Source organism: Odontesthes bonariensis, chromosome 20, assembly GCF_027942865.1.
Source record: "Odontesthes bonariensis isolate fOdoBon6 chromosome 20, fOdoBon6.hap1, whole genome shotgun sequence".
NCBI lineage: Eukaryota > Metazoa > Chordata > Actinopteri > Atheriniformes > Atherinopsidae > Odontesthes > Odontesthes bonariensis.
The window spans coordinates 20,871,630-20,899,577 of NC_134525.1; the positions used below are offsets into that span (position 1 = coordinate 20,871,630).

Sequence of the window (27,948 nt, forward strand, 5' to 3'; positions counted from 1 at the left end):
TCATCAGAAGTTGCTCGGTGTATCACTGAAATGTGCCGAATAATAGGGCTTGTTCAGTGATGTGGATTCACTTTCTCCACAAATCACTGATCGTTTTTGGTTGTTTAAGTTTATTTTCTCACATTAAAAGCATGAGCACATGACAACACCTACTGCAACATTACCTGTTCTGTTCTTAACAGGGTAGTTCACGTCTTGGGCTGGGTAGACAAGATTAAACTTCCAGAATTTTCCACACCTTTACTTATAATCATTCATGTACAGGCAGACACATGTCTGCACATATTTGAAACATGGCCAGGATAAGTCCTATTACACCAAAATGAAGGACTTTGGGAGTAAATGTATAATATTTATAAGAGACTGCAAAAATGGTTGAAGTCAGGGAAATAAAAATAACTTACGTCTGGAATGGTGCCTTTTGGTGTAAACTTTTTAGGCTGTTTGTAAGGGTTTTGAGATGACATTTAGAATACAATAGAACAGAAAAATACTTGATTCATCCCCCAGTGGGGGAAATTCAAGATTTGATATAAGTTTATGAGATAACACACTGCTGTGTTCCCATAATTCTTATCTTAACCTATACCCAACCTAAAACTAGCTCTTCACCTTAAAAAAAAAGAATCGTTTGTTCCCAGTGAGGCGGCTCGTCCTCACAACATGACCGTGTAAACGGGATATGTCCCCACAGCACACGTAATTTCATGCCGCACACACACACTTTGGTCACAGTACCCTCTCAATGGAGCTGGTTGGTGGGCGGGGCAAAACTGGTATTGACATGGATTTGGACCAATAAACTGCCTGCAATGTACAGGAACCGGATGCAGTTAAGTTAACTGTTCCTAGTGTTGATTTCTAGAAAGAGGAGGAAAAGAAGACTTGACGTTTGGATTTACCTTAACAGCCTTCTCTCTGTCATTGTTTCTGTTTCACCTCTAAATTGAAAAGTCAAAGGTAAACAATTCATACGTTTTTGTTCAATGATTCTCAGATTTGCATCCTATAAATTCAACGATGTCATGTAAGACACACGGATAGAAAGACTCCCCCGTAAAGTTAGCCTGCCTGATTGCTTAGCTGGTGGCTAGTTAGCTGCTGTGCTAACGTCAACAAAATCACGCTTCATACACATATTTGAATCCCTGCTGCCAATTGTCATAAATAAATGTTTTGTGTGTTGGTGTCTCCGTTACTGCTTGGCGTCGAAAAGCATAAATGGCCCTGATAGGTCCTTGACAGCTGCTGAGTCATGAGCTAGCTAAGTTAACCGGCTAGCTAACTATTGTTGCAGCCAAGCTGAGGCTGTCAGCCGGGTAACTAGCTGAAGTTAATCTTCTGTCTAGCTGTTCAACAGTTTTCCATGTTGACGTTCACAACGGGCCACATGTCTTAACAGTGAAACTGTAGCATATTCAATTATCTGATGCTGTTCATAAGTTAGAGCAAAGTCACGAGCCGTCAGGTTATTTTGGTTTCATTTCGTCATTGATTGGAGCTGGTACACCAGATTTCGTCTGTCTAATCTGGTTTCATTTTCTCTCTCAGAAATCGGAGAAAACGTCTTAAACAGTCAATGGGAAAAATCTAACAATGTTCAGCTTTGAAGGAGATTTCAAAACAAGACCCAATGTGTCACTGGGAGGAGCAAGTAAAAAGGTATGTGTCTTGTGATCATAGAGGGAAAGGAATCGGAAAGAAAACGGTGCCAACATGTTTACTCCTGGAAAGAAAATCAATCCGACTCCTCGCACATGCTTGCAGAGATCATAATGCTATCATTGTGCATAGTTTATTCAGGTTTACTGTGCTGCTTTTTCAGGAGGAAAAAGCATCCCTGTTGCACCGCACTCAAGAAGAAAGACGAAAAAGAGAGGTAACGTCACTGCATGTGTCTTTGTTTATGTTATGAAATAACTCCTCTAAAAACGGACAAAAAATGTTTTCTTGACATAAACACGCATTGTGGTACTGAGAGTCAATTAAAAACGGCACTTAAAGTAACACAATGCAACAAAGAGAGTCAAATATTGATCTTATTATTGATGACAACATTGGTGAGTTTGTTTCAGTTTATGTTGCACAGATTTTGAGGGATGTTGGGCATTGTAGACTTTTTAGTGTTACTGTGAATGATTTTGGCCACCTAAATTGTGTAGTAAAAGTCGTAGATCATGACAGTCCCACTTTTGATTTCCTAAATAAAAAAAATGTTAGTTTACTTTAGTCCTCTAAACTCTGAAGTCACCATTAAATCAGTTTCTAAGATTTGCTGTTTTGTCGCTCAGGATGAAAGAAAACGACTGAAGAACGCCATTATCATTCAGTCCTACATACGTGGCTACCAGGACTTAAAGCAACAGGTACGTGTGCCAGCATTATATAAAAAATGTTTTTCTCTTTCCATTCTGTATGCATTACCTTTAAAATGACCAATAAAGCTTGGCATCATGTGTATCTTTAAACTCCTAGTCAAACATCAACGTTACGTTGAGAACAAACGTTGAACTTTGTAGGTAAAGGTTAATGTAGGTAACTAATAAAGCGAAAGAGAATTGTGGTTGGAACTGAGCACACTAATTTAACAAAAAGTGTAAAGTGTTTGCTCATATATAACTCGAGTGAGATCGTGTGTCACTACAGATGAAACCTTGTAACTCGCAGGTCACCCGTGGATAATACTGCTCCTTTAATGTTGTAATATGTAACAACAATAATTACATGCACAGTTGAGTCAAGCTTCAGGTGGAGTTCAGTCTGGCCATGTAGTTGGACCACTGTCCTTATCCGGGTATACATGCAAAGGAGTGAAATTGAGTCATTGACTGAAATATGTCCCAACGGTGTGAAGTGTGCGAGAAAACATTCAAGACGTTCTGCTGCGTCTGACTTTCTCTGTCGGAGATCATCATACAATGCACATATCGGGGAAATCGCTGCACAGACGTTTGTCTTTAAGTTACTTGAATCGTAATTTTGGTGTTGTGGTTATAAATTAGGATTTTATTAGAGCAGAGCAACAGTCTGGAAATGCTTTAAGCGACCACGAGTTGACACTCGTTGACACACAATTTCCAGTCGTGTTTTCTGATTTGTATAAGCTACTGACAAAGGAATGAAACAGAATGTTGACATTTGTTTCAGAAATGTTTCTATTTTCATTTTTTTTAAATAAATAATTTTGTGTGTGTGTGTGCAGTTTACACAATTTTTCCACTGACTTGAATTCTTGAGGTGCTTTTATTTTCAAGTTGAACCATTTTTACTAGACATTAGAGTCCTGAAAGGACCACATGACTTGCGTCATCATCAGATGGCGCACATGAGTGCACACGCACACAAAACTGTCTGCAGAAGCCGATTTACTGTCTGGGTGTAATAATATTAGAACTTGTCTATGTGTTGGTGGCTCCTGCTGTTTTGTGCTTCAACAACCAAGTATGATATATATTTTTTTTCTTCTTCTTCCTCCAGTATGCCTTTCAGAGGGCTAAGTTTGACGAGTGTCTCAGCCAGACACAGGCAGGGGGAGCTAAACATGTCCTGGATGGTGCTGGTCTCTGTCTTTTGTCGAGACGACTTGTATTTTTCTACAGACAGAGTGTAGATGCACATCGATTGGTGAGAGCGCAAAGTGGCTTTGATTCCGTTCAGTTAGTGAACTGATATTTGTACCGATGACTTTTCAATCCAAAGCCAAGAGAATGTCCATAAAGTGTATGTCACTGTGTTTCTATACAGATATGGTTGTGCCAGAACTTGGTGAAACACAACAGTCAGTTTGTGAAGCTATTGGTGGGCCCTCAGAAGCAAACTTGTATGTTTCAGATCAAAAGGATCTTGGGCTTCTGCTGCAGGTACAGTACTTGAGGAAATGGATAATTGACTGAAAACACAAGAAGCTCATTGGATATTTAAAGAAACTGAAGCTCACTTGTTATTGTCTCTTTTTCCTCCAGACTTCTTCAAAATTGCACAGACGACAGTTTAAACGTTGCAGTTCCCATGCGTATGCTAGAAGTCTTTTCTTCAGAGAAAACCTTTCTTCCTGTTATTCCAGATGCTAACTATGTAGCTTCTTTACTCGAGCAAATTTTGCACTACATGGTACAAAAAGGTAAGTCACTTGCTTATTCTGCATTTATTCATGTTTGGAATTAATAGTTTTTGAGTGAACCTATTGTGCAGTGCACATTTAATCAATATCAAGTCTGGTGTCAATGTTTTTAAAAGAAGCAAAGTTTGCACATTGCAAATATTCACCGTCATTCATAATTTACAGCAGCACAAAGGCAAATCAAATGTTTGGGGGCTAATTGTCAAATTGTAAGAGATTACACAGATGTTGATGGTGTGTCGATATAAACTGAAGTGTTTGAGTACTTTTATCTACAAAAAGGGCCCCCGCTTCGAAGGTGTTGCGTATCGTAATAAAAAGTAATTTAGTCCTTGCCAATGAACACAGGCTGCAGTTTCTCTTGTTTCAAACATTAGATATGTGCATTTCATACAGCTTCGATGAAATTTTGAATTTTCTTTTTGTCTGTGTCCTCCCGTCAGGATACTACAGGTCGCTGTATATTCTTGTAAATCACAGGCTCCCCTCCAGTCTGGAGTACTGCGACGCTCCCTCTATCCCAATGGCAAGCACACTGTTGGAGCACATCCTCAAACCTCTGCACTTTACCTACTCCTCCTGCACAACAGGCGCAAGGTAAAATACTTCTATTAAAAATATATTGTCAGACTGTGTGTTTATCTTCAAGGATCATTTGGAAAATGGTGAAATTTCTTGGAAAGGTCTCAAGATATTCCAAGATGTTCGGCAGAGAAAATCTGTATTGAATATGAACAAATATAGAGGGGTGGGTGTAAGAAACAAATGGTTAAACACACTGCTTAACACTACCTACTTTTATACTTTGTTTAGGGCTTTGCTGTTTGAGTGGGAAAACTTTCCCTTTGCAGGTGTTGAAATTGAATCACGGCTTTTGACAATTGCTTGAGTATTGCAGAAATACTGATATTTCCCTGGAATAGTCTGACTTGCATGATTCATGGAAGAATATTTCTCAGGAGCTACATCTGTGTGTAGACCTCCCAGCATCTACAGTAAACAGTACAAACAGATAAGTGCATAATTGCAGGAACCAAATGTCTTTGTCTCCAGTGAATTCTTTTAAAATCATCTATTAAACGGATCAGACAAACGGCAGCAGTTTTTTGTCTCCTCTGGTCAGTGTTGAAGGAGTAATTGCTTCAGAGACCAATTTACAACAAGCCATAAAAGTCCCTCTGACTCGCCCGCTTGCTGCGGTACAGAATATCAGCCTGTTTGCCCTCAGTTTGAGACATTCTTAATGTCAAACGACAGGAGGACTTCTATTCTTCCTTGAAGAAAAGCAAGGTGGGAGTGAGAGAAACTTGTGCACACACAGACTCTAACAGCTAATTATCTGGCTTGGCCCACCAGATGTGTGTGACTGGGCAACACAAAGCAGCTCTGTTTGGAGAGACAATATTGGAGAACTCATGCACCAGAAAAAGCAGAATGATGTGAAAACAAACCAACCTCTTAGCTTGTTTCTGTATGAACTAACAGCAAATTGATCCCTTTTTCCCCCCGATATGTTAACCTTTTCGTACATGTGACTGACAATAATTGTGCGTTCTGTCTTGCAGGCAGTTTGTATTTACGGCTTTTACTGAGGAGTTCATCTCTGCGCCGTTTACCGAGCAGATCTATCACTTCTTTATCCCGGCACTCTCGGACTGCCGTCTCTCATTCCCATTTGAGGCCTTTCTGAGCTCCCTCCAGGCCACCGTTGGCTCTTCCTCTTCAGCACATAGCCAGGCACCGTGGCTGTTGTACTTTGTCCTCTCTGCGGGGGAGAACTGCCTCGGTAAGTGATGCGTTTACGAGTTGTGCGCCTGGGCCCAATGTTCGTCCGGCACATCTTTATTTTCTGCTGTATGTTGCTTTATGTGTCAATGTGACTGATTTATCAAGAGGAAGGCTGGGGGGAGTGTTCCGTAATGATGGGTGTGTGGGTTGGCAGGCTCTCTGTCAGAGGCGGGTCTCCTGCTGTACCTCCGGGCTCTTCAGACGCTGCTGCCACTGCTGCCGGTGTCGGAAAGCAGCAGCAGGCCGGAAGTGAGCAGCGACTCAGAGGATGATGACGACGCTGGCATCCGCACACTACCCATGCAGGTACATTCAGCAAAGACACTGACACATAAAGTAAATATGTAAAATACTCCTGGGATTTACCAAGAATAAAACACAGGTCATCTACTATGTCTCTGACGATCCTTCTTCAGTCGAGCTGTAGTCGTAATTTGCTTCTTCAGGTCATCCGACTCAAGAACAACATCTTATGTAACGGGTTCTCTTCCACCGTCAATATCCAAGCAATTTCTTTTCTTCAAAACATCAGATTAGCCAGGTGTATGTGACCCATTGTATTCTAAAAAGTTGTTCTGTTTTTCTTCAGTGTTACTAATATAGAAAACTTAAGGAAATGAAAATTCACTCTCATACTTCTGGCAAATTATGTGAAAGCGCATTCAAATGCCCCCAAAAAAGCTACTGTCAGTGCGTGATCATGAATGACATTTAATTGTGTTTTTCTACTTAGAAACGCTGCAAAATGAGCTTGTTTCAATAGCAGAACGGCGATAACAGGACGGCTTAAGTTTTTTTGCTTTATTTTTCATCGTATAGTAAATTATTTTATTGCACGAGTGGCGCAATAGTTACACTTCTGTTTATTTTGGTTCCTAAAAGCATTGCTTTGACTTCTGCCACCTTGTAAGAAATGTCCCGGGATAATGAAGCCTTAAATTAGAGCACAAGCTTTGTGCGTCTGCAAGTTGGCAACAAGTATATTATTATCTGTCTGTTAACTTTCATATGAACACATTCCCACCATCACTGACTATTTCGGGCATCTCTTTCATTTTGTAATACCCTGAAAATGACATGAAACCAGCCAGTTCAGTTTTCTCTTGTTGTCTTCTGCTCACCCCCTCCACCCCAACACCAGCCTTTTTATCATTGATGCCTATCGTGTTCCCAAGGATTAATTCAAAGTAACAGACATGTTGGATACTCAGAATGGCATACTGATGCAGTAAGCTTCAGTCACATGATGCGGCTGTAATTTATATCTGTGCTAGATAGAAGTGGGCCTCACATTATGTCAGAAGTTCCTATGCAGTCACCCAGAGGTCACATTTTGGAGCAGAGCTACGTAGAAATTGGGTTTTTGTTGCCAATTTTGATCTGCGTTTAGAAGAAAATTAGTTGGAAATGGTAAAAAAAAATAGGAAAAAAATTTCCACTAATAAGGAAAAAAATCACATTTTTTATTGAGATTTGAGGTTTTTCCCGTTTCCAAGAAAAACTCGATTCACATTACAAGGGATGAAACGACTTTAGAAACTGTGTGACCTGGCAAAGATAAGAACGACACGACTTGCCAGCTGTTCCTGGTCTGAGCAGACGAGGGTTTGTTTCCAGTTAGAGAAACGACTTGTACTGCCGAATGTTGTACCTGAGATTCACATTTCTTTTGTTCGGCTTTTTGAAAGTAGGCTTCTGATTTGCTTTGACCCAGCTGCAGGCTACTAAATGCAGACTGATTTTCATTTTATTGGAAATCTACTGTTGTTTCTGCAATAAAAAAAAAAAAAAAAAAAGATTTTTGTAGCAGGGGTAAATTAGTGCTTTGAGAGAAGCTTTTCCATCTTTTTGTGTTGAAGTTTAAGAGTGAGAAATAACAGCTAATGAACCTGAAACCAAAAAGATGGATTATAAATTACTTATAATTTTACACATCTTCGCTCATTCCAGTCCTTAAAACGGTGTCTGCTTGCATCTCTGACAGGATGACAGCCGCATTTCTGTGCAGCTGATAACGGAGGAGTGTGTCCGCAAGCTGGACACCAAACAGCAGACCAACACCCTGCTGAACCTGGTCTGGAGGGATTCAGCCAGTGAGGAAGTTTTCACCATGATGGCATCCATCTGTCACACACTCATGGTGCAGCATCGTCTCATGGTGCCAAAAGTCAGGTAGGATTCATTCAATGAAGCAAGACAAGTTTTACTCTTTTTCTGACTGTATTGTGTGCACAACAAGGGAGCTTCATGGTTTATAGGCGGATACGGACACAGATATTTGTACATGTTTTCAAGCATGTGTCACAGAATGAAAACAAATTGAAGGCAGTTTCATTTTGTTTTCTTTATTTTTGAGATCATAACTTCTCACACATCTTGTCAAAATCAGCCTTGTGTCCTAAGAGCTTGTTTACACATCTACCTGATTGAGAGGAAAACTGTGTCTTTATATGTTTCCCCGGTCTCAGCAGTAATGTAAATAACAGTGAACTGAGGCAGGCCAGTTATCAGTTGTCCGCACCCACTGGCATTTACAACCGGCAGAGGAAGCAGGGATGTCAGGGAAGCTGTCAGTTCTGGATGAGGGCAATTACCCCTTCTCAGGTTGATTACATTAGAGCTAGGATGCCAGAGATAGTGCAGGGGGTGGAGGTGGATGGTGCATCGACTGACAGGAGGTGATCCAGACTGAGCGTCATGGATGGTCAACCTGCTTGAGTTAATTATTAGTGGAGCCGGTAGCTGTCAGTTGAAATGTATGTGAGGGAGGAGTTTGGGCTGTATGAAAATGCATATCAGGTTGGAAACTGTGTTTTATTTGGTATCTTTTCAAGCCCAAGCATGTTTAAAGCTGTGTCTAAAGGAGTAACCTAGCATGTGCAACTGCAGTCCAGTTGTCAGCTCGTAATTTTACACTGTTGCATAGAGGTAGTTGAGCAAAATTTCGAAGAACTTCAGCGTACATCCCATCATTCCCCTTCCTCTTTTACTGCTTCCTCCTCTTCTCCACTTTTACCATAAATCCCGTCCCTCGTCTTCCATCATTATTGGATATCTGTACAAAATAATTAGCTCACTGAGAAAGATTAATCACTGCAGGAGTGGACGGGATAGCTTTACAAGAGGCTAAGGGGAGCAAATTGCATCCCAGACCTGATTTACTGCTCTTAGAGCAAAAAAGAGGAGCGGCCGGCCAGTCGTGCAGCCAGCACAGCACACAGGCTTTTTTATTAAAAATGTAAAATATCTCGTGAAAGTGCACTCTGCCTGTTCCTTTATAAAGGTCCAATCAGTAGAGAGCAACAGTGACTCTTAATTGATTTGCTAATTGCACTCGGCCCCGGTTTGTTTTTCGAGCGTATGCTGTTATTCCGCTTTAATCGTTTGAGGTTAGATATTTGGTGTCGTTTTACTTCGATAGTTTGGTTTCACCCAACGAAACACTCGGCAGCTAACAGGGGCCGCTCTGATGAAAGTGATCTTCATTTGCTTTTGAGTGGTCACTGCGATTCTTGCGTTGTCATGAAATTATAATGTTTGTTATGTGAAATCAAAGTCTGCAAAACTAATTTGCACCAAGGCGGAAACTCACTCGGGCTCCTTGGTATCGAGTCTGACCCGAGCACAGCTGTTTGTTTTTTTTTTTTCTGCTGAACAAAGATTCTTTCATCACAGCAAAATTGAAATGATCTGGACATTATTCATCAAACCACTTTTCACACACACACACACACACGTACTCCTTTTGATGTCTTGACTTTGTTTATTAGCGGTTCATTCCATGATTGAAATGGGGGTTTGGGTTCTCTCGGGCTGTAAATCAGCATGTCAGCTGGCATTTAGTGCTTTGTTTCTCATTTCAATCAAACACCCGCATGACTTGTTATGAGCCCACAGCACTCCTCTGTGCTTCTCTCCCGAGCCTTGTTGCCCTGACAGATGGTCTGTGCTCGGCTCAAACCATTTTTCAAGCCTTATTGAGGTCTGTCTGACAGTCTGTTCCTAATACTCATTTCCATTTTGGGATTTTTGAATGGCTTCTGGTATATTGGCTGGTGGGAAGGGAATTTGAATGTTGACAATGAGATAAGAATATTAAGCAAATATAAGATTTATCTTTTCTCACGATGCCTTCGTCCCTCTATTTCTCCTCAGCTCCTTTTCTCTGTTGAACTTTGCTGTTCTAATGTGAAAACGTGATGCTGCCCTAATAAAGGGAGGCATCCTTATAGTTGTCAGTACTGTCACTCATAGACAAGAGCCTATTATATGCAGGGGCACTTTATTTAGCTTTTTAGCTTACTTACCACATTATTGTCACCTGTACTTACCCTCGGTGTGAAAAGCCGTGCAATTTAAGAGTATACACAAACACACACACTTGAACAAAGAACACTTTCACACCTTGGTGCCACAGCCCGTAGAGTGCAGAGCAACTATAGGAAGGTATGTGGGCCCTTCTCAGTGTTATCACGTAATTCACTGTGAGTGTGGAAGCATGTTAGTGCTCAGGGGTCACAGCAAGGACCAGGCTGCCCCTCCTCCTCTGTCCTCCATTGTCTTGCTCTCCTGGCCATTAAGTTAAATGGGGCTCCAGCAGGAAGCCAAAGGGCTGTTTATGACCCGAGCTGGGCACCCTCGCCAGCAACTAGTTTACTAATGGAAGGTGCCTCGCCTAAATAAAGCTTAATGGCTCATTTAATCTCCTTTTGGCCCTTGCAAAGTATAAAAATCGAGAAAGACCAAGTAAATTCTATGAATAAAATGCTGGTTAACAGTGTCATTTCGTTTTTCTGCGTCATCTGGTACACAGGGCAAAGTTAACAATTTCAACATTGCAGACAGTTTGGCGGAGAGTAGTTTTATTGCTTCTCACACTGATTGTGTCATTTGAAATGGCTCTAATGCATGCCGTCTTGATTCTTGTTGATGACTGCTGTACGCTCAATCAAAACAAATCTTTTTGCAGAGTTTTACATCTCTGTGCTTCTTTGTTGTCTGCAGACTTCTGTACAGTTTGGCTTTCAACGCACGCTTCCTGAGGCATCTGTGGCACCTGATAACATCCATGACGACTAAAATGATCACAGGGTGAGCTGCTGAAACATCGATTGTGTTTGTATCTTTGGGCGCACCGTTATATTCTGCTTGCATCCAACGCACAAGCAGCTTGTGTGAAGACTACGTTTGGTTTCTACATTTCTGTGTTTGCCTCCGTAGGTCCATGGTGCCTCTGCTGCAGCTGATCTCACGAGGGTCTCCGTTGTCTTTTGAGGACTCGAATCGCATCATTCCCCTCTTCTATCTCTTCAGCTCTCTCTTCAGCCACTCTCTCATCTCTGTGCACGACAGCGAGTTTTTTGGGAGTGAAATTGAAGGTAGTTGACTCATCCACCTGATTAAGTGGAACCTATAGAGATGTCATTTTTGCTGTCATTGGTTTGGTTTCCTAAGGATCCTCCTGAGCTTTTCTTTAAGCGCTTCATACGTATGATGAATTTACAGAGCTCGCTGGACGTTGTTTAGGTCTCATTGAAATGTAAATCCTCCGTTAGCTCATAGCAATACTAATTGTCCATTGTTTTCAGCTGTCACAAACTGCCTTGCCACCATTTGAATGTGAAGATCGACATCTGTTAAAAGATTGTGAACACATTCTCCCTCTCAACAGGTCAGAAACAGTCCTCTATGATGCCCTTCACGCTGCCAGAGCTGGTGACATTGTCTCGCTGTTTGAGGGACGCATGTCTGGGAATCATCAAGCTGGCCTACCCCGAGACCAAAACAGAACACAGAGAGGAGTACATGGCTGCCTTTCGCAGCGTGGGTGTCAAGACTAACACTGAAGTCCAGCAGCGCATCCAGGCTGAGCAGAAGCGCTGGGTGCAACTCTTCAAGGTATTTTTGTTTTGTGTCTTCTGCAGTGGACCTCCTAAGTACGGCAGATGTGGTACATTTGGCAACTTTAGAGTACAATTTAAAAAAAAAAAAAAAACAACTTAGTTGATCAGTACCTGGGTAGTTTTGTCAGAGTTAACCAGATAAGGTCACACAATTTTGACTGAATATAAAATTTTTACCACTCAAAAGTTTCCAACCTTTGAACTTTCCACTTTTTTGTATGGGGCATGTCTCATAAATGTCATTCAACACTGAGAGGGATATATTGTTGATGTGTTTTCATGTGCACACTCATACAACACTCAGCTGAAAAACACACACATCTGTGACATAAATAATTTGAAAATCGAAGTTTTAAATAGTTGGAAGGAAGAAACGGACACGGAGAATCCCTCTGGTTTATAGAGCTCTCTTTATGGAAACATTTAGCCAAAACCCAGCTTACAAATGTGTTTACAAGTGAATCACCAGGATGTCCCACTCAGGCACCACTGTATGGCTGGAGATACAGAAATTTGAAGCATCTCAACATTAAGAAATTCTTTGAAATCAGTTACTTAGACACAAGTTGCAAAAGTGAAAATGGGAATATATGATCATGGCCTTTATTTTTCTTATTAAATGAGAATACCCCCCGAGTGTTAATGTAACTGCTCCAAATAAAGCTTAATACACGTGTTTCTGGGAGTGAAAAAATACAAACAGGCTTAAAATGTTTATCATGAAGTTCCTGCGTCATACCTCACATGCTTTATTCTTTTAAAAGATACCTAAAGGTGTAAAGCATTATCTGTCTCACATTAGCATTAAGCCTAATTGTTGTGCAGTCTCTTTGTGCGTTGAGGCGGACTAGCCTAATGATTATCCGTGTTAGTGGAAGTCAACTGTATGTGCATGAGCAGGCAAAGACGAGATGGAGCGCCATTGAGGTCGGCCATTGGTTATTTACCCAGAGGAAATGAGGCAGAAAACAGTGTTAACTTAATTGTCCTCTCGTTCCTTTTATTTCTCCTTCTTCTCTTCTTTCCTCTCTCAAGGAACCAGCATTTAAGTGACTTTTTTTCTTGGCTGTTAAAAGGATTTTTAAAGTGAATACCGCGGTTCTGTGAAAGGTGGCAAACGGGAAGAGCACATCGAGAATTTTCATAAAAGATCTGCTCAAAGGCCTCTTGTCAGCTAAAACGACCCATTAAAGAAGTGGGGAGCTGAGGAAATGCATTTCCCAAATTGAACGGTGGGATTTACAGTCAGTTTAACGCTGCTGACCCCTAACACGCTAATGTTTGGTTCGTGTCATCAGCCGTCCCTCCCCATCTTTTATCACCTCCATTGTCCAGCTATCTATTTAATTGAAAGAAGTTAATTGAATGAAAATGATCAACTAAGCTTGTATTAATATTGCTAATGGAACTTTCTTCTTGGCCATGTTTGGAGAACGATGTCACGCCGGAGTTTGGGAAAGGCCCATTAAGGTTTGCACTTAACCCGATGGGCTAATTAAGGAATGCTTATTCATTCCCAGAGTCAGGGGGTAGGTCTGCTCCAAACCCATCTCCATGCACCTTTTACAGCATTTTGCACTTGCCATTATTGCGGACTCTGGTTGCCTGCTGGTGATTGGCCAGGATTTATTGTCGCTCTATGAAAATGACACGCCATAGTGAAGAGCGTTTCGATTGAAATAATCCAGCTGGGGTATTATATGGAAATGGACTGGCTGTAACTATTATGGCAGATGTATGACATCAATGACATGCATGAGATTATTCAAAGATGTCTGACTGTGACTTACCATAGCAACAAGGGAGCCTATTCTGATTAGATGAGGCCTGTTGAAATATTTGTTCTATAGAAACTTGTTACTCCAGGATGTTTCACCGACATTGTAGCGGAGAAGCTGGATTTTTATTGTGAGTTGTGCCGTAGATGGTCTGCTTATGAATACAAAAGCATTTTCTTCACTTCTACAGTATTAAGAGTCGGAGACGGAACTCCTGAATTTAAATACTTGCATGTTCCAAACTGTCCTTACCCCACAAGCCTGCTACAAGACAGACGAAAGCTATTCTGGTACTTGCAGCACTGCGATCTGCGAGTCTTTCGCATCCTTTGTCCGAAGACTGATGTCAGCAGACCTTGCTGGTAATTAACAGGGCTGGACATTACAGGACGTTGCGGGTCGTTTTCCGTTTATACTCCCCATAAATGGAGCACTGTTGGCTGAATTCTAAAATTGCTTCTTTTTTTTTTTTTCCCCCTTCAAAGAAATGCACCTCATGCTGCTTAATGGGGAATAAAATGTTTTAAAATCGTCATCAGTCTTTTGTTATCTGCTACTAAATGTTATTTCAAAGGGTTTTTGTGAATTAAGCGGTGAATTGACTGCCAGAGTCAAAGATGCTTATGCGATGTGTGCGTGCCTGTGTGTGTTTGATCTATAACCCAGGTCATCACGAACTTGGTGAAGATGGTGAAAGCTCGCGACATCAGACGACCCTTCTGCCCGGCAGGCCACTGGCTCTCTGGGGAGGTCAACATCCGAGCTGATAAGGTGCTTAACTGTCATCGCAGCTCTTAAGTTTGTAGCCTTACCGTTCACTTTTCTGTGATATTGTTTCAGATTTGAGTGATTGGGACTATTTTCAGAAAGCTTTAGAAAAATATGTGTGTTGCTAATTTTAGTCGCCCTCCTGTTTAATAAAAAAGAGGAAGGAAAACATGTCCTTACTCCCTACGGCAGCAAAGTAAAATACAGCTTCTGAAGCAAAACGGAGCTGTGTAGAAACTTTCACTGACCTCTCTTGTTGAAGCCTTTTTTTAGTTTTCTGTGAGGATGTTTAGAGCTTTTGAATCCTAAAGCCGCTGTTATCCCACATCAAGATGAACGGCACTGTCAGGAGCTTCGATTTTTCATTGTCTGCCTCTTTTCTCTTCAGGTCACCCAGCTGTACGTCCCAACAGCGAGACATGTGTGGAGAACACGAAGGATGGGACGCATTGGGCCTCTTCAGTCCACACTTGATGGTATTGTAATCTGGTTTCATGGGGTTATTTGTTTTGTTTTTTAATCACAAAAGCACTTTTTCAGGAGAGGAAAGGAAAATGGCAATCGCATGTTTTCTATTGTTAATTGTGCACACCTGCCTCACTTTATGCAGCACTTGTTCTTTTCGTGTGATGTTGATATGCTTCCAGAATAGTTGAGTCCGTCAGAGTAATTGATTGTCATATTCGTTCTGCCCTTTTACCAATATTGGTAATTTAGAGTGTTGTGTGTTTATCATCAACAGGAACAGCTGGGCACCGAGGCTCTTATCTCTGGTGCTGTATTTCATGTACTGCTCAAAGCTGCTCCATTGGCATTTGGCAGTGGATGGAAATTTAGAATCGGATAATGCCTATGTCAGCTTGATACATGGCCCAAGAAATCACAGTAATAGCTGTCCAAAGTCACCTTCTCTGCGTTAGCTTTTCCTATCCTATGTAGCTATGCGTTGATATTTATATCCCACAAATAAGTTACAAGTCATATCCCTGATTTCTGTTTATGTCCGGTAATCCAGGAAACTCATGGGAATACTCATTAACCTTCCTCATTTCCACCAACCATTAACCACAAACCTATCTTCACCGGCTCAGTCGGGCACTCAGAAGAAAAACACACTGACGCATATAGGTCTTCATCAGGCTCACTTTGTGCCATCCCACATTTCTGTGAGGGATGGTGTGAAAACAAGCTGATAACAATGTGCGTATGATCTCCCTAACGCCGCTCAGAGGCTGTATGGGATAAATTCAATTAGTGTGAAAGTACCTGATGAACTCAGCCACAGCTGCTCCATGTGTTTGTCTGGCCTTTTCTCATTTCCTTAAATGGACAGGCCCAGGGCTGATGAATGAGGCAAGTATTGACCACTCCGAGGCCATATTTCTCCTCAACGATGGAAACCTGATGGGAAAATGCAGATCAGGTTGACTAATTGAGCAGAATAATTGAGCTGCGGTCGAACGGACGAGGGCGAAGAGCAGTTTAGCGATTGTGGCAATTTTCTTTGTGAGCTAAACGCTGCGATCTCTGAGTTTAATACAAAACAAACATCAGCTTAATGGATAGATCCCAGCAAGTGGATGGGCATCTCACAGATGAGTTAATTAAGAGGGTGTTATTAAAAGGCTGTAGGACGGATATGTCTTTAATGGGCGGCCTGTAAACAGTGGGCCGAGTCTTAATCACAGTACGAAACAGAGAGGAATGATGCTAGATGCGTGTGACACACAGAGGAAAGCTAATGTTTGAAGGTTAAACTCCTTTCTAGAAATTCACCGTGGATTGGTGGCAGGAGTATACAGGAGGGCAGTGTAACACGAGTCAGAGTTGGACTTGAGTTAGTTTGTCGTTAAAGCAGTCCAGGCTTTACTTGGCCACATCACCATGAAACACACTTAAATAATACCTAACGAGCGGCTAGTTTATCACACAGCCCAAAGAATGATTCATCTGTCCAGCACACCACTGTTTTTGACCAAACGGAGCATATCGAGCCTATCAGAAAAGGTCCCTAAAGCTTTGCTTGACAAATACTGTTTGTAAACACAGCCTTTGAAATTCATTACTTCATTGCTTTTTGGGATTCCTTGCTCAGAAATCCAACTTCTTTTTCTTTTTTAATTTTCTTAGTTGGAGAGGAAATACTAAAATCTCTGTTTCTCGGTGACATTGAATGCAGCATGTCAGCCAAATGTTATCCAAAAACAAGGTAGACTGCAGTCCATCACAAATCTAAGCTTTAAATCTGAGAATTAGATTAAGTGTTTTACAAGAGTAATGTTTTAAAGACACAATAAGATGCTGCATCCGAAAATTTTATGTGTCGACTTTCTGTTGACCGGGCTTTCATTTGTGACGACAATTTGAACTAATGGTGTTTTTTTTTTTTTTTGGAGCAGCTCGTTGTCACTGGATGGTTTACACACCCTCTGCCGAAAGGCTGCAGGCCAGAAATGTCCTGTACGCAGCCATATAAGATAAAACGAGGGAATCACCAGCAGAGGGCTGCATCTCCGCAGAGAAATCAAATTAAACTCACTTCTAATGAGCTATAAGACAGTGCTGGGATTGATTATTTTGGTTATGAATCAATATGTTGTTTTAAAGGAATTGTTTTCTATGCTTTCTATGTCTTTAAAGAGACGAGCGGTGAATACGGATGTGTGTGTGTGAGGAGGTGCCGCAGCAATGTGCAGTATGAGAGAAATCTTTCTGATATTAGTACCCGCGTAAAAGACCCCAAAATTAGGGCTCCCTAAAAATAATCAGATGGTTAAAGCTAGTCAAAATAGCTAGGATGGATGGTTTTGTTTGTTTAGATTATGAGTTTTATGAACTCGTTTCGATCAAGATTACACATCCCTGTTCCTAAATGATTTTAATGAATGTCTGTGCAGTTATTCTGCAAACGTGTCTTAAATGACCAAACGCTTGAATATCGCACCTCGTGTGTGCCTCTCTGCAGTTGGTTTCGAGCCTCCGCAGCTTTCCGTGTCTGAAGAAAGGCATCTGGCCATCCTTACCGAGCTCCCGTTTGTCGTTCCCTTTGAGGAGCGAGTAAAGGTAAGTTCCCCTGCTATTTCACGCATGACTGCAACGGAAAGTTTCATGTTTCCATCAATTGCATGTTTTGTTACATGCTAAATTTTCATGCTTGTATGAGTTTAAGACATTTTTTTTCTTTCTATGTATTCTATCGGTACTTTTAGGGTGGAGCAATCCTTTGGGTGACACGTGATATGATGTAATACTTGGCACAGATTTAATTTCAGATCAAATTTGTCACCAATTGCGTTGTAATATTAATGGAAAAGCAGATAGTAGTAAGTAAGTAGTTGTAGTTATTTGTGGTGGCAGCTGAGAAAACTATAGAAAAAATTATTCTCTTTTATTTAACTTTTTTGGCTTAATCGCCACGTCTCTGCTCTTCGTTTTGTCTGCCTTGTTTTTAACTGTACCACTGAAATGGTTCCTTACTTTTGGAAGTACAAATGAATTTCATCCGACTGAAAATAATCCAATATCCGCTCACATCGTCCAGAAGAAACACAATGTCAGAGTTAAATGTTTTTATAACCGAAAGGATTTGTTACTGACTCTGTCACTGGGTTTACATGTGCCCTCCAGATCTTCCAGAGGTTAATCTATGCTGACAAACGGGACGTGCAGGGGGACGGACCGTTCCCCGATGGCATCAACGTCACCATCAGGCGCAACTACATATATGAAGACGCCTACGATAAACTCTCTCCAGAAAACGGTACGACTCGCACCACTGTAATTTCAATAGAAGCACAGTTCGGTGTGTCTCCTACTGGTCGTGTTAAACTTGGGAAGCCAGCACACATTACATCATGTTGTCTGCAGAAAAAAAACGTGGTTCAGCCTACATTTATTTCAAGATGACGAACGCAAGAGGAGAGAAAGCACAGTGTTGTAAATGTTGACACTGAGTGAGTGAAACTCTTATGTTCCATAAAATCGCAGTATTGGGAATCAAGGTTCCAGTTTGCATCAAAAGATGAAGGTTAACTCTCCCTGTGCAGAGTATTGAATTTCAGAAAAGCATAATCGTGGTTCCGATTATTCTAATGGATCACATAAAGATAGAATCAATTATTTTAAGTCACCTCTTTTGTGTTTGAATTTGAAAGGGTACTTCGGTGGGGGCAATCTGATTAAAAAGAGTAGCAGGAGACCTGGGCTGAAGACATGATCTATATCATTTATGTGTCTATAAGTTATAGCTGCCTTGATTTATCACAGCCCATTATTTATTGTGAAAGATGACCTCTTATATAGAATTTGATTTGAATATTCTGCAGGTCAGGAAAGCGCTTTCTTGCCAACTATATTTGTTGGATAAACAGGGCCCCAGTTTTAGGTTTAGATTTTGTTGACAGGCTTCTATCTTCTTCATTCATCATTTCCCCCATCAGGGAAACAGCATAATATTGTTTTTCTAATGATATTTTATTAATTGAATGGATGGGAACCTCCTCCAAAGTAGGTATTATTGGAGTGGATCTCACAATGGAGGCACAATGGGCTGCAGAGTGTGTTTTTGCTAACCTTTTAAATGTTATATCGCAGAGTTAAAGTTGTTTGATGTTTTAACATATGTGCCTTTGGAAAACAAACCTTTCTTTTTAACTCGTTGCTCTGACATTAAAGAAAGTATCTTTAATGAGTAAAAAGCAGCTGCTTTTCTGTTTAAATGTGTTTATTAATCTCGGTTGATAGGCGCTCCAACTCAGTTCCGTGAAGAAAATGGGTTCATAATCATCATAAACGGGGGACATAACCTGTCAGTTTGCCGGTTTTAATTTCCCGTGCTGGAAATGACTTTCAAACATCTGAAGTACAGAGTTAAAATCTGTTAAGATCTTGGAGAGGCTGTTTATGGCATTTATGGAGTGAAAATAAATTTGGTTTATTGCGATCGTGAACATTATTGGCAAAGTGTTGAATGCCCCTCTTTTTTTTTCCCCTTGTACCCTCATGAATTCCTCCTCGTGTCCTTATATTAGAACCGGACCTAAAGAAAAGGATTCGAGTCCATCTGCTGAACGCTCATGGTCTGGATGAGGCAGGTATCGACGGTGGTGGCATCTTTCGGGAGTTCCTCAACGAGCTCCTCAGGTCGGGTTTTAACCCCAACCAGGGCTTCTTCAAGACAACCAACGAGAGCCTGTTGTATCCCAGTCCCACGGCCGAGATGCTGGTGGGAGACTCCTTCACGAGACACTACTACTTCCTGGGCAGGATCCTCGGAAAGGTGAGCCTCCAAAGTTACACCCCCTCACTGCCAAATGTCTGACTATAAAGATATTGCTTCTTTTTACATGTAAGTATGTTTGGTATTTGTTTCTTCAGGCTGAAAATGTTCAAAGTAACTCCTTCATTTGTTAAAAAAGATTCAAGGGTTGAGGTTACAACTAGAATCTGGCACTCGTGTGGGCTTTTGTTAATTAACGCTGTACTTAATCTGTTGACAGCATTGTTTGTCTGCCCCGTCCCTCCTCCGATGGCACTATTTATTAGAGCCTAATGTTTCTAAATCATCCTTAATGCATACGGTGGTGATTGTTTATCAAGATGCCTTTCTCATGCGGGGGTATCATCTCAACCCGGAGAAGAATTACCTCATGACAAGCGGTCGCCTCTCAATTAGGCCTTCCATTAGCCGATGATTCCTTCCTCTTGTTTGTGAAGCGATTGCATTTGGCTGGCACTAAATCAGCGGGCCCACAAAGACAGGACATAAATAAGCGTTCAAAGCATGTGGTAATAGCATTTTGATCTGTTTTACAGTCAGGAACATCCAGGGCTCTTCTCTCTCGCTCAGCCCTAGATGGTTCGGTCCACTTATCAAATCATCACAACTCCACCTCCTTCTCCTCCTCCTGTGTTTCTTCTTCTCCTTGTCCTGAGTATTCTTTGCAAGTGAGAAATGATCAATCAGCAGCTACGATCTCCCCATTCGTGCTTTTACAGTTCTGGGCTCTCCATAGCTAATGGTTCAGGCAATTAGGCTGAGGGAAATTAATTTGAATTTGACTTTCAATTAACCCTACCTTAAGTTCCTCTTTCTCCATAAAAATGGACGTTTGAGTGGCCATTTCAGAGGTGTATTGATATTTGTTTAGTGCCGTTATTGCCTGGATAAAAGGCAACCGTTTATATGGATTGCAATTGCATCACCGCTGCTGCAGTGTGCACCCTGCACATTGCAGCTCAAAGGACACAGGAGATTAATATTGTTAATTAATGTCCGAGGCGTGCCATTGTTGTGGAGGTGATGTATTACAGGCAGGAGTGGCTTGTCTGGGGTACTCACTGAAATGGGATTGAACATCAGAATAGAGGCCGGTCATCATCCTTCTTCCTCACTTGTCCACCCTGCTGACAAGCCGAAAGATTTAAGCTGCAAATGGGAAAACATGAGAAGAGGTTATTTTGCATTTGTGGCTTCAGCCTAAAGATTAAAAAGTTGTTCTAATCAAGATGCAAAGATGCCTGCCAGCATTTTGCCTTCTTCCTCATTATTAAATACAGCCTGTGAGCGATTCTCATTCGTCTCATTAGCACAAACCTCCAGCCTCATCAGTAGTGGCCTTCTCACTTCATAAACTGTGAAGGTGATGAAGCTTTGACCCTCCTTCCTGCCTAAACCATCAGCCTTCTGCATTGTCCCCTCTCACTGATTCCCCTTCAGTGCTGTGTGAGGGTTGCCCCTCTGATTGATAGAGATGCGTTTGAAAAGCATTATAGTTTTATTGATTCTTAATGTTGTAAATTAAGGAATTTATTTGGCAGCTAACAGAACGCACCTGCAGTGCTGTTGGCATTTATTCCACCTGATGGTGCCGCGATTTGCTTTAATTGCGTTGCCACTGCACTCACTTATATTAAAAGGCCTGGGCCATTATAATTAATTCTTTCCAACCCAAGTCATTTTGGCACAATTTCTGGCAATAAACACTCATAAATAAAGTAAGTGGCTTTGAAAAAATAAGGCTACGGGTTTTTTTTCCATATACTTATTGCCGCCTCTTCCCGGCAGTGTTATTGATAGGTTTCAAGGGGCCATGCGGCGCATATGGTCTGAAACGAGCACCGGGCACAAGAGTAATACTAAGTGGATTATTTTGCATAAAAAATAGACAATGTTTGAAGTTGTGCAATTGACCTGTGTTTAGAAAATAGCTGTGATTTATGCATCTGTGTGTGTTTAAGATGCATGCATTATGGAAATCCTTTAGATTTATAATCCATTTAGCTGATGCGGTCGGGGTTTTTAGCGCTATCATTTATAAAGACCTGTATATTTTAATGTCTCCAATGGGCTCTTTTTCGGACTATTCCAGTACATTAGCTTAGGGTTTTATGAGTCACCTGCCTGGCTGTGGTTCTTAATGGCATTTAAGGTCAAGGTGAGAATCGGCATTTATAAAGTTTGAGTCAAGTGAATAAGCAGCCTGTGTTTTTAAGATAGATTGTGTTCCGTGTTTTGATCTCACTCACCCTGATGTGGTCACCCTGATGTTATCGCTTGGTTCTTTGGTACAAGGCAAAATAGAATTTTTTTATTGTGTACGTTCAAATCAGACTTTTTGATATATACTCATTAACATCACGCCTGCTGCTTGATACAGCTGTGGTCCATTTAATTATGGTTTATTCGGTGACACTGAAGTGCTGAACATCCACATTTTTCCACAGGCGCTGTATGAGAACATGCTGGTGGAGTTGCCATTTGCCAGTTTCTTCTTATCCAAACTTCTGGGAACCAGCGCAGAAGTGGACATCCACCATCTGGCATCTTTGGACCCAGTGGTGTATCGCAACCTTCTTTTCCTCAAGAGCTACGAGGGTGATGTGGAAGAGCTGGGCCTCAACTTCACTGTAGTCAACAACGACCTGGGAGAAGCTCAGGTGACTGGAGTTGGGCACTGGGTGGGATTTAGTCAAAGTATTCTTGTGTATTTTCTACCTCTGTTTCCATCCTGGCCAGTACCTCACAATCAGCCGTCTTTCCTTCCTCTTGTTTGGTTTCTCTATGTGGCGTTAATAATTCATTTCCCTCCTGATGCACCACTTTTCAGCTCTGACAGAGATAAAGCACGTCGGCGCTGTCGCTCTAAGCCCTGCTGCAGTGCAGGGAACACAGCAGCTCTGTTGACCATTCCACCTGCCTTTCCACCTGCTGTGTTTTGCGAGAAATTATCTCACAACACGCCTGACAGAAGCAACCAGCAGCTCTTAAGCACACCCCCTCCCTCTAAAGCTCAAGGCTAGCCACCACCGCCACTCTGAGTCACCTGCGCCCAGACCTGCACTCTACACGGAGCCCCTGTTTGCTAAGGGGCCTTAACGCGTCTTATTAGCTCTTCTCAAACAACACCTGAAACGGCCGAGTTACAATGTGGCCCTCCTGGTCGCAAATAGGGCTTCGCAAACACGATAGGGAAAACAATTTGTGAAAGATTAGGCACACCCCCGGGAGCAGTCTGCCCTGCATTTGCCCCCGTGAGATAGCCAAAGCAAGCAAGATAACAGCAGTAATTCTCTTACATTAGCACATAATCACAATCCACTGTGAAGGAGAAAAAGTCCAAAAAAGTGTTACCTGCCAGTGAGGCCACAGAGAGTACACAGCACTCAGGGTATGGACCGAATAAGAGGAACACTTTTCATTATAGTGTAATCTGTATTCAATACTGCCGTGCTGAATACCTTTTGTGAAGCTTATCAGTCAGTTTTTGTTCAGACTGCGTCACAGAGGTGCTGATTCATGCTTACGGTCTTAAATGATAGTAGCATTGTTGTTAAACAAATATTCTGTTAAGTATTTATCAGCCAGTTTTTGTATGCAAGTGATCACTGTTAGACATTGTCGACGCAGTGTTTCTGATCGGCATGTGTTGATGGAGATTTTTGGGATATCTTTGCATAATTTTTCCCCATTGAGGGGAGAAAAAGAAGAATAACGGGAAGCCACAAAACTGCTGCTGTGTTAATATGGCCTGAAGTCAAGTTTTAGTGCCTAATTCTGGTTGTGGGTGGGCAATTTATTTCACCTCATTTGAAGAAAGTGGTGACTATTTCGCCTTTTTAACACCTGTAATCGTTTTGTGGTGATATTTATGGGCGCTTGTTCAAATAAAAGGAGCAGGAAATGAAAAGGGAGCAAGTTCCCAAATTCAACAGATCATAGTTGTATTGAGTTTGTCGTTACTTCAACAAAACACGGGTTCATATGTGCCAAATGCAGCAGAACTGCAATAGGCAAAGATTGTGATATTCTGTCCTCTCATTGATGCCATGATGTCATCACACACCCGGCTTCATTAACGGAGATGAGCACATCTTATCAAGTCATAACTGCTCCAAAGCTAATGAAAAGAAGACCTTGGGCCAAATGAGATTGGACCAGATGTTCAGTGATGGTGCCATATTTAGAAATGGTGAAATGTGCTTAACCACAAACTCACTGAGTTTCTCACCTTGAATCACATTTCTGTTGGAAAACATTTTAACTGCTGTTCTTTGATTGAATTAAAAGCATCTGGCACAGTTAAACCACTCACATTGTTTGTTGCTCATCTGGCACCAGAATATATAATGAATTACGCAATGTGATTATGTGACCAAACTACAGAGCACATTGAATTTAAACAGTTAAGTAATTGACTATAAAAACTTTATCCGTGTAAACACCTTGTGTCCTTTTTCTTTTGTTTTGTTTTATCCAGGTGGTTGAGCTGAAGCTGGGAGGCAAAGATATGTCCGTGACGACAGCAAACCGGATAGCTTACATCCATTTGGTGGCTGACTACAGATTGAACAAGCAGATCAGGTCCCACTGCCTGGCCTTCAGACAGGGTCTGGCCAATGTGGTCAACCTCGAGTGGCTGCGTATGTTTGACCAGCAGGAGATCCAGGTATCATTTACAGAAAAGGCTAAATTAAGACTGAATATTTTCATTACCCACAGAAACTAAGAATACGGTTCCTACATCCCAACAGGTGCTGATATCTGGGGCTCACGTGCCAATTTGTCTTGATGACTTGAAAAACTTCACAAATTATTCAGGTAGACGCTGTTAAATATATTTTGGCATGGCTGGGTAGAGGTTAAAGTCTCGTCAGTTCATAAACGTGTAGAGAGGATCTTGTATACTATGTATGAGTGCAGCGTGAGTAATATAATTTCCTTTACAATCATCTCCATTAGGTGGGTACACAGCCAATCACCCTGTCATCCAGACCTTCTGGCAGGTGGTCAATGAATTCACAGAAGAAGAAAAGCGCAAGCTTTTGAAGTTTGTAACCAGCTGCTCCCGACCGCCGCTGCTGGGCTTCAAGGTGAGTCTTTGCCAGACGTAAAGGTTCCCCTCGCTCCATCTCTCTTCCTCCTCGTCTCCTTGCGATTACTTCGCCGACTTTGCACACTACCGGTATGTGCCGTTATCAACTGGTTCTCCAGTCTCAACAGAGGAGAGGGTTCCATCCTAATGGGCTTGTAATGAAAAGACCCAGACTGATAGCAACCCGTAAAAACATAATTTTCCAATTAGATGTATTCAGCATTGCGGTAAAGTCTTATCTCCACTCCCACGGTTGTTTTGCAGTTCATGACCTCCCTCTGTTAAAGAAGTCTGTCTGCAGCTCTGTATCAGTGGGCTTAGTTGGAGACCTTGACTGGACAAATATTGCCATTCAGAACTTCATAGAAGGCTGAACTTTTCACCTATTTCCTTTTGTGTCACATGGCAGAAAGCAGCAGTTTCTTATGAGATAAGTATGTCTAGAACTTACTGAGAAACGAGACTTCTGAGCACTGTTTTAACAGTGCTGAATCGTAGCTAACTCCCTTCTAAAATGATTTCCCAGCTGGAAGCTGGTTCACTTTCTCACTGACTTGATTTGTGGAACTTATAAGTAGTTAGTGACGGAAGAAATAGTTGAAAGTGTCGCTCAGGCCAATTAAAGACTTTTTTTTTAATCTATTCTTTGTCTGACCAGGAGCTGTAATCATGATATGATTGTTTAAGTATCCTCGGTGCTGTCATTAGTTAAGAAAACTTAATTGCTGCTCTGCAGCACTGAGTGAACAGTCCCTCCTCTCAGGGTTTGAATGTTCTCTTCCCTCCTCTTTTCATAAATTTGACTTTGGCCAGTCTGTGGGTTTGCCGCCCCTCCCGTCGTGCCTTTTCTCTGGGCCTGAAAGGGTGGTAATTCGTAGGGAAGCGGCCCCTGACCCGGCCCTCAGCTCGAGCCAGCTAAGCCATAATTAGCTGTCGTGAAACGGCCCAGGATTCATTAGAGGAGAAATAGTTCTGTCAGGAGAAGCCATTTAAAAAAGATGATGGAAACAGTCTTTTTTTTTCTCTCTAAATGATAGCCGCGGTAATGACGCTTTCTCAATAAGCAACGATAGTTTAATACGGTAATTGTTAGAAAAATGGGGTCATTATGGCTAAGCCCCCGAAGAGCCATTTAATCGGCTAAGTATAGCCACTGAGCCTTATACACCAACATTAAATAGCAGGATGAAATCAGGGCGGAGTAGCTTGTTCATGATGGAAACGCTCTGTGTCACAGTCTGCAGATGAGGTGGGCTCATCAACTGCGAAGGTTGATTTAAAAAATGCTAGATAGACAACATGAAATGACCATCCCTCCAGCGTCTCATCCAAGGGTCAGACTGTGGGCCAGTTTCCCCCTTCGGTAACTTTCAAGCATTGAGCCGATCTCCTAAATTTATACTCCCATTTTATAAGCTTAGCTCTTAATGTCTCTCTTTTAACATTTATCCCCTTGTGAAAGTTGACATTTATTGCTTAATCGGGATTGGTTTGGAAATTGGGATCATTACTGACACATGTTGATTCATTCTTTGTCTGGCTTCAAACACTTCAAGACGTTCACATTTCCCTCACAGGAGCTTTACCCGGCCTTCTGCGTTCACAACGGTGGCTCTGATCTGGAACGCCTGCCCACCGCCAGCACCTGCATGAACCTGCTCAAGCTCCCCGAGTTCAGCGACCAGCACCTGATGAGGAACAAGCTGCTGTACGCCATTGAGTCCTCTGCTGGGTTTGAGCTGAGCTGAGCTGAGTGGGGCGAAGGCCTCTCTATCTCTGCATCCACAGACTCGACGCCACCCAGGTGGCTTTGGAGTAAAAGACTCAAAAAGATGAGGGAAAGCAAATGATGCACTGACTGATTTACTGTGTGACTCAGTGTACGTGTGTGTGTGTGTGTGTGTGTGTGTGTGCGTCAAGCTGAGGATGAAGAAATTCTCACCCACAGACTGAGAAGAGGGTTGCAGAGGTGAAGTGTGCTAGAAGCCTTTTTTTAACCTTGTTGCTTTTAAGTAATTTAAATGTTTAATCACATGAAAGAACCTTTCAGAAAAACAGCGATGCGGCAGAGTTTTGCAGGAAGCATTTGGTGCAAAAAGAAAACAAGAGTCGCAGCTACTCTCAGTGTAATCCAACGTAAATGGACAGTTGTTTTCCACCAAAGATCAGGTGGCATCTTGTGAAAAAGACAATATAGCAGCCAAAGGGGGGGACGGACTGTCAGACTCTAAAGCCACCTTGTGGTGTGCCAAGGGCTGCGGGGGCCGAGGAGCTTTTGTGTACTGCTATCGTGTATTTTCATGTAGAAGTCATTCAAACGCCAGTTTTTGTGATTTCTCCAATATTATCTTTACAAGTAATCACGCTCATGTCTGATAACCATACCATAAGTGTGCACATAGCATCTGAAGTTGTAGATGAGACTGATCTTTCCGGACAGGGGGAAAGAATTATATGATGATGGTTTTGTGAATATGTACATGTTTACAACTGCCCTTCTATGAGTCATGTATTTGGTATTTGTACAGGTTTGTTTCTCTTTTCTTTGTGTAACATATGGAGGCTTTAGGTTTCCACGTGTAGGTGAACAATCTCTTACCTGATCAGCACATGAAAATTTGTGTCATAACGAGAAGGCCTACAAATGATCGGTGTACAGACAGGGTGAGAAAAGAGTGTATGGAGATGAATAAACCCACGTTTCTTTTTGCATTTTCCTTCCATTAGTCTTTTAGTTTCTTGTTGCTAGTAATTTACAGTAATGACCAAGACATAAAACAGTGCTTTGTGGGGAAATCTCCTCTCAAGTTTTACGGCCTCTGACATATAATTAAAGAAACATCCAGTTAAGAAACACTGAGCAGAACTATTCTGGCCTTGAGATGCATTATCGGGTTGAGCACAAATTAAGATTGTGTGCGTTCGTCATAAATCCACCTGCCCTCGGATACAGTGCAGCCCAGCAAGATATCCATCCCCCTTTGGACCGAGTCCATCTCTCCGTCCTCTCTCCTCTGCTAAAACGACCAGCCTCTCCTCTCGTGTCGTCGCCGGAACCCCGCACATCAGCTGGGCCAGAGAACTCATAGTGGTAATTGGGTCTTAAAAACCAGACTTGTCATTGAAATGAGGGATTCATCTCAATTACTATGAGATTTATTTAAGGCTATTACCTTGTGATGGATTGTAACTGACAACGTTAATGCAGGACGTTATGA

The 27,948-nt window shown here is 41.8% G+C and overlaps 1 protein-coding gene across 1 annotated transcript; it reads left to right on the top strand.

The window, feature by feature from the left end:
* Nucleotides 1-850: 850 nt before the first annotated feature.
* ube3c (ubiquitin protein ligase E3C) lies at nucleotides 851-27,447 on the top strand. The gene is made up of 24 exons (XM_075452324.1): nucleotides 851-960; nucleotides 1,552-1,662; nucleotides 1,826-1,879; nucleotides 2,292-2,366; nucleotides 3,478-3,624; nucleotides 3,745-3,860; nucleotides 3,963-4,120; nucleotides 4,564-4,717; nucleotides 5,686-5,906; nucleotides 6,063-6,214; nucleotides 7,893-8,080; nucleotides 10,913-10,999; nucleotides 11,129-11,286; nucleotides 11,580-11,806; nucleotides 14,256-14,360; nucleotides 14,746-14,833; nucleotides 17,323-17,420; nucleotides 17,985-18,117; nucleotides 19,388-19,635; nucleotides 22,083-22,295; nucleotides 24,116-24,304; nucleotides 24,390-24,456; nucleotides 24,598-24,728; nucleotides 26,308-27,447. Exons 2-24 carry the CDS (start codon nucleotides 1,597-1,599, stop codon nucleotides 26,476-26,478), a joined length of 3,246 nt encoding a protein of 1,081 aa, XP_075308439.1. The 5' UTR covers nucleotides 851-960; nucleotides 1,552-1,596; the 3' UTR covers nucleotides 26,479-27,447.
* The last annotated feature ends 501 nt before the right edge of the window (nucleotides 27,448-27,948 follow it).

What these genes read in the sequence shown, in the direction of transcription:
- ube3c (XM_075452324.1), top strand. Translation starts at nt 1,597, where the DNA reads ATGTTCAGCTTTGAAGGAGATTTCAAAACAAGACCCAATGTGTCACTG. An exon ending in TGCGGGGGAGAACTGCCTCG is followed by an intron (nt 5,907 to 6,062) that starts GTAAGTGATGCG and finishes GTGGGTTGGCAG; the next exon opens with GCTCTCTGTCAGAGGCGGGT. An exon ending in TCTTCAGTCCACACTTGATG is followed by an intron (nt 14,834 to 17,322) that starts GTATTGTAATCT and finishes GCCTCTCTGCAG; the next exon opens with TTGGTTTCGAGCCTCCGCAG.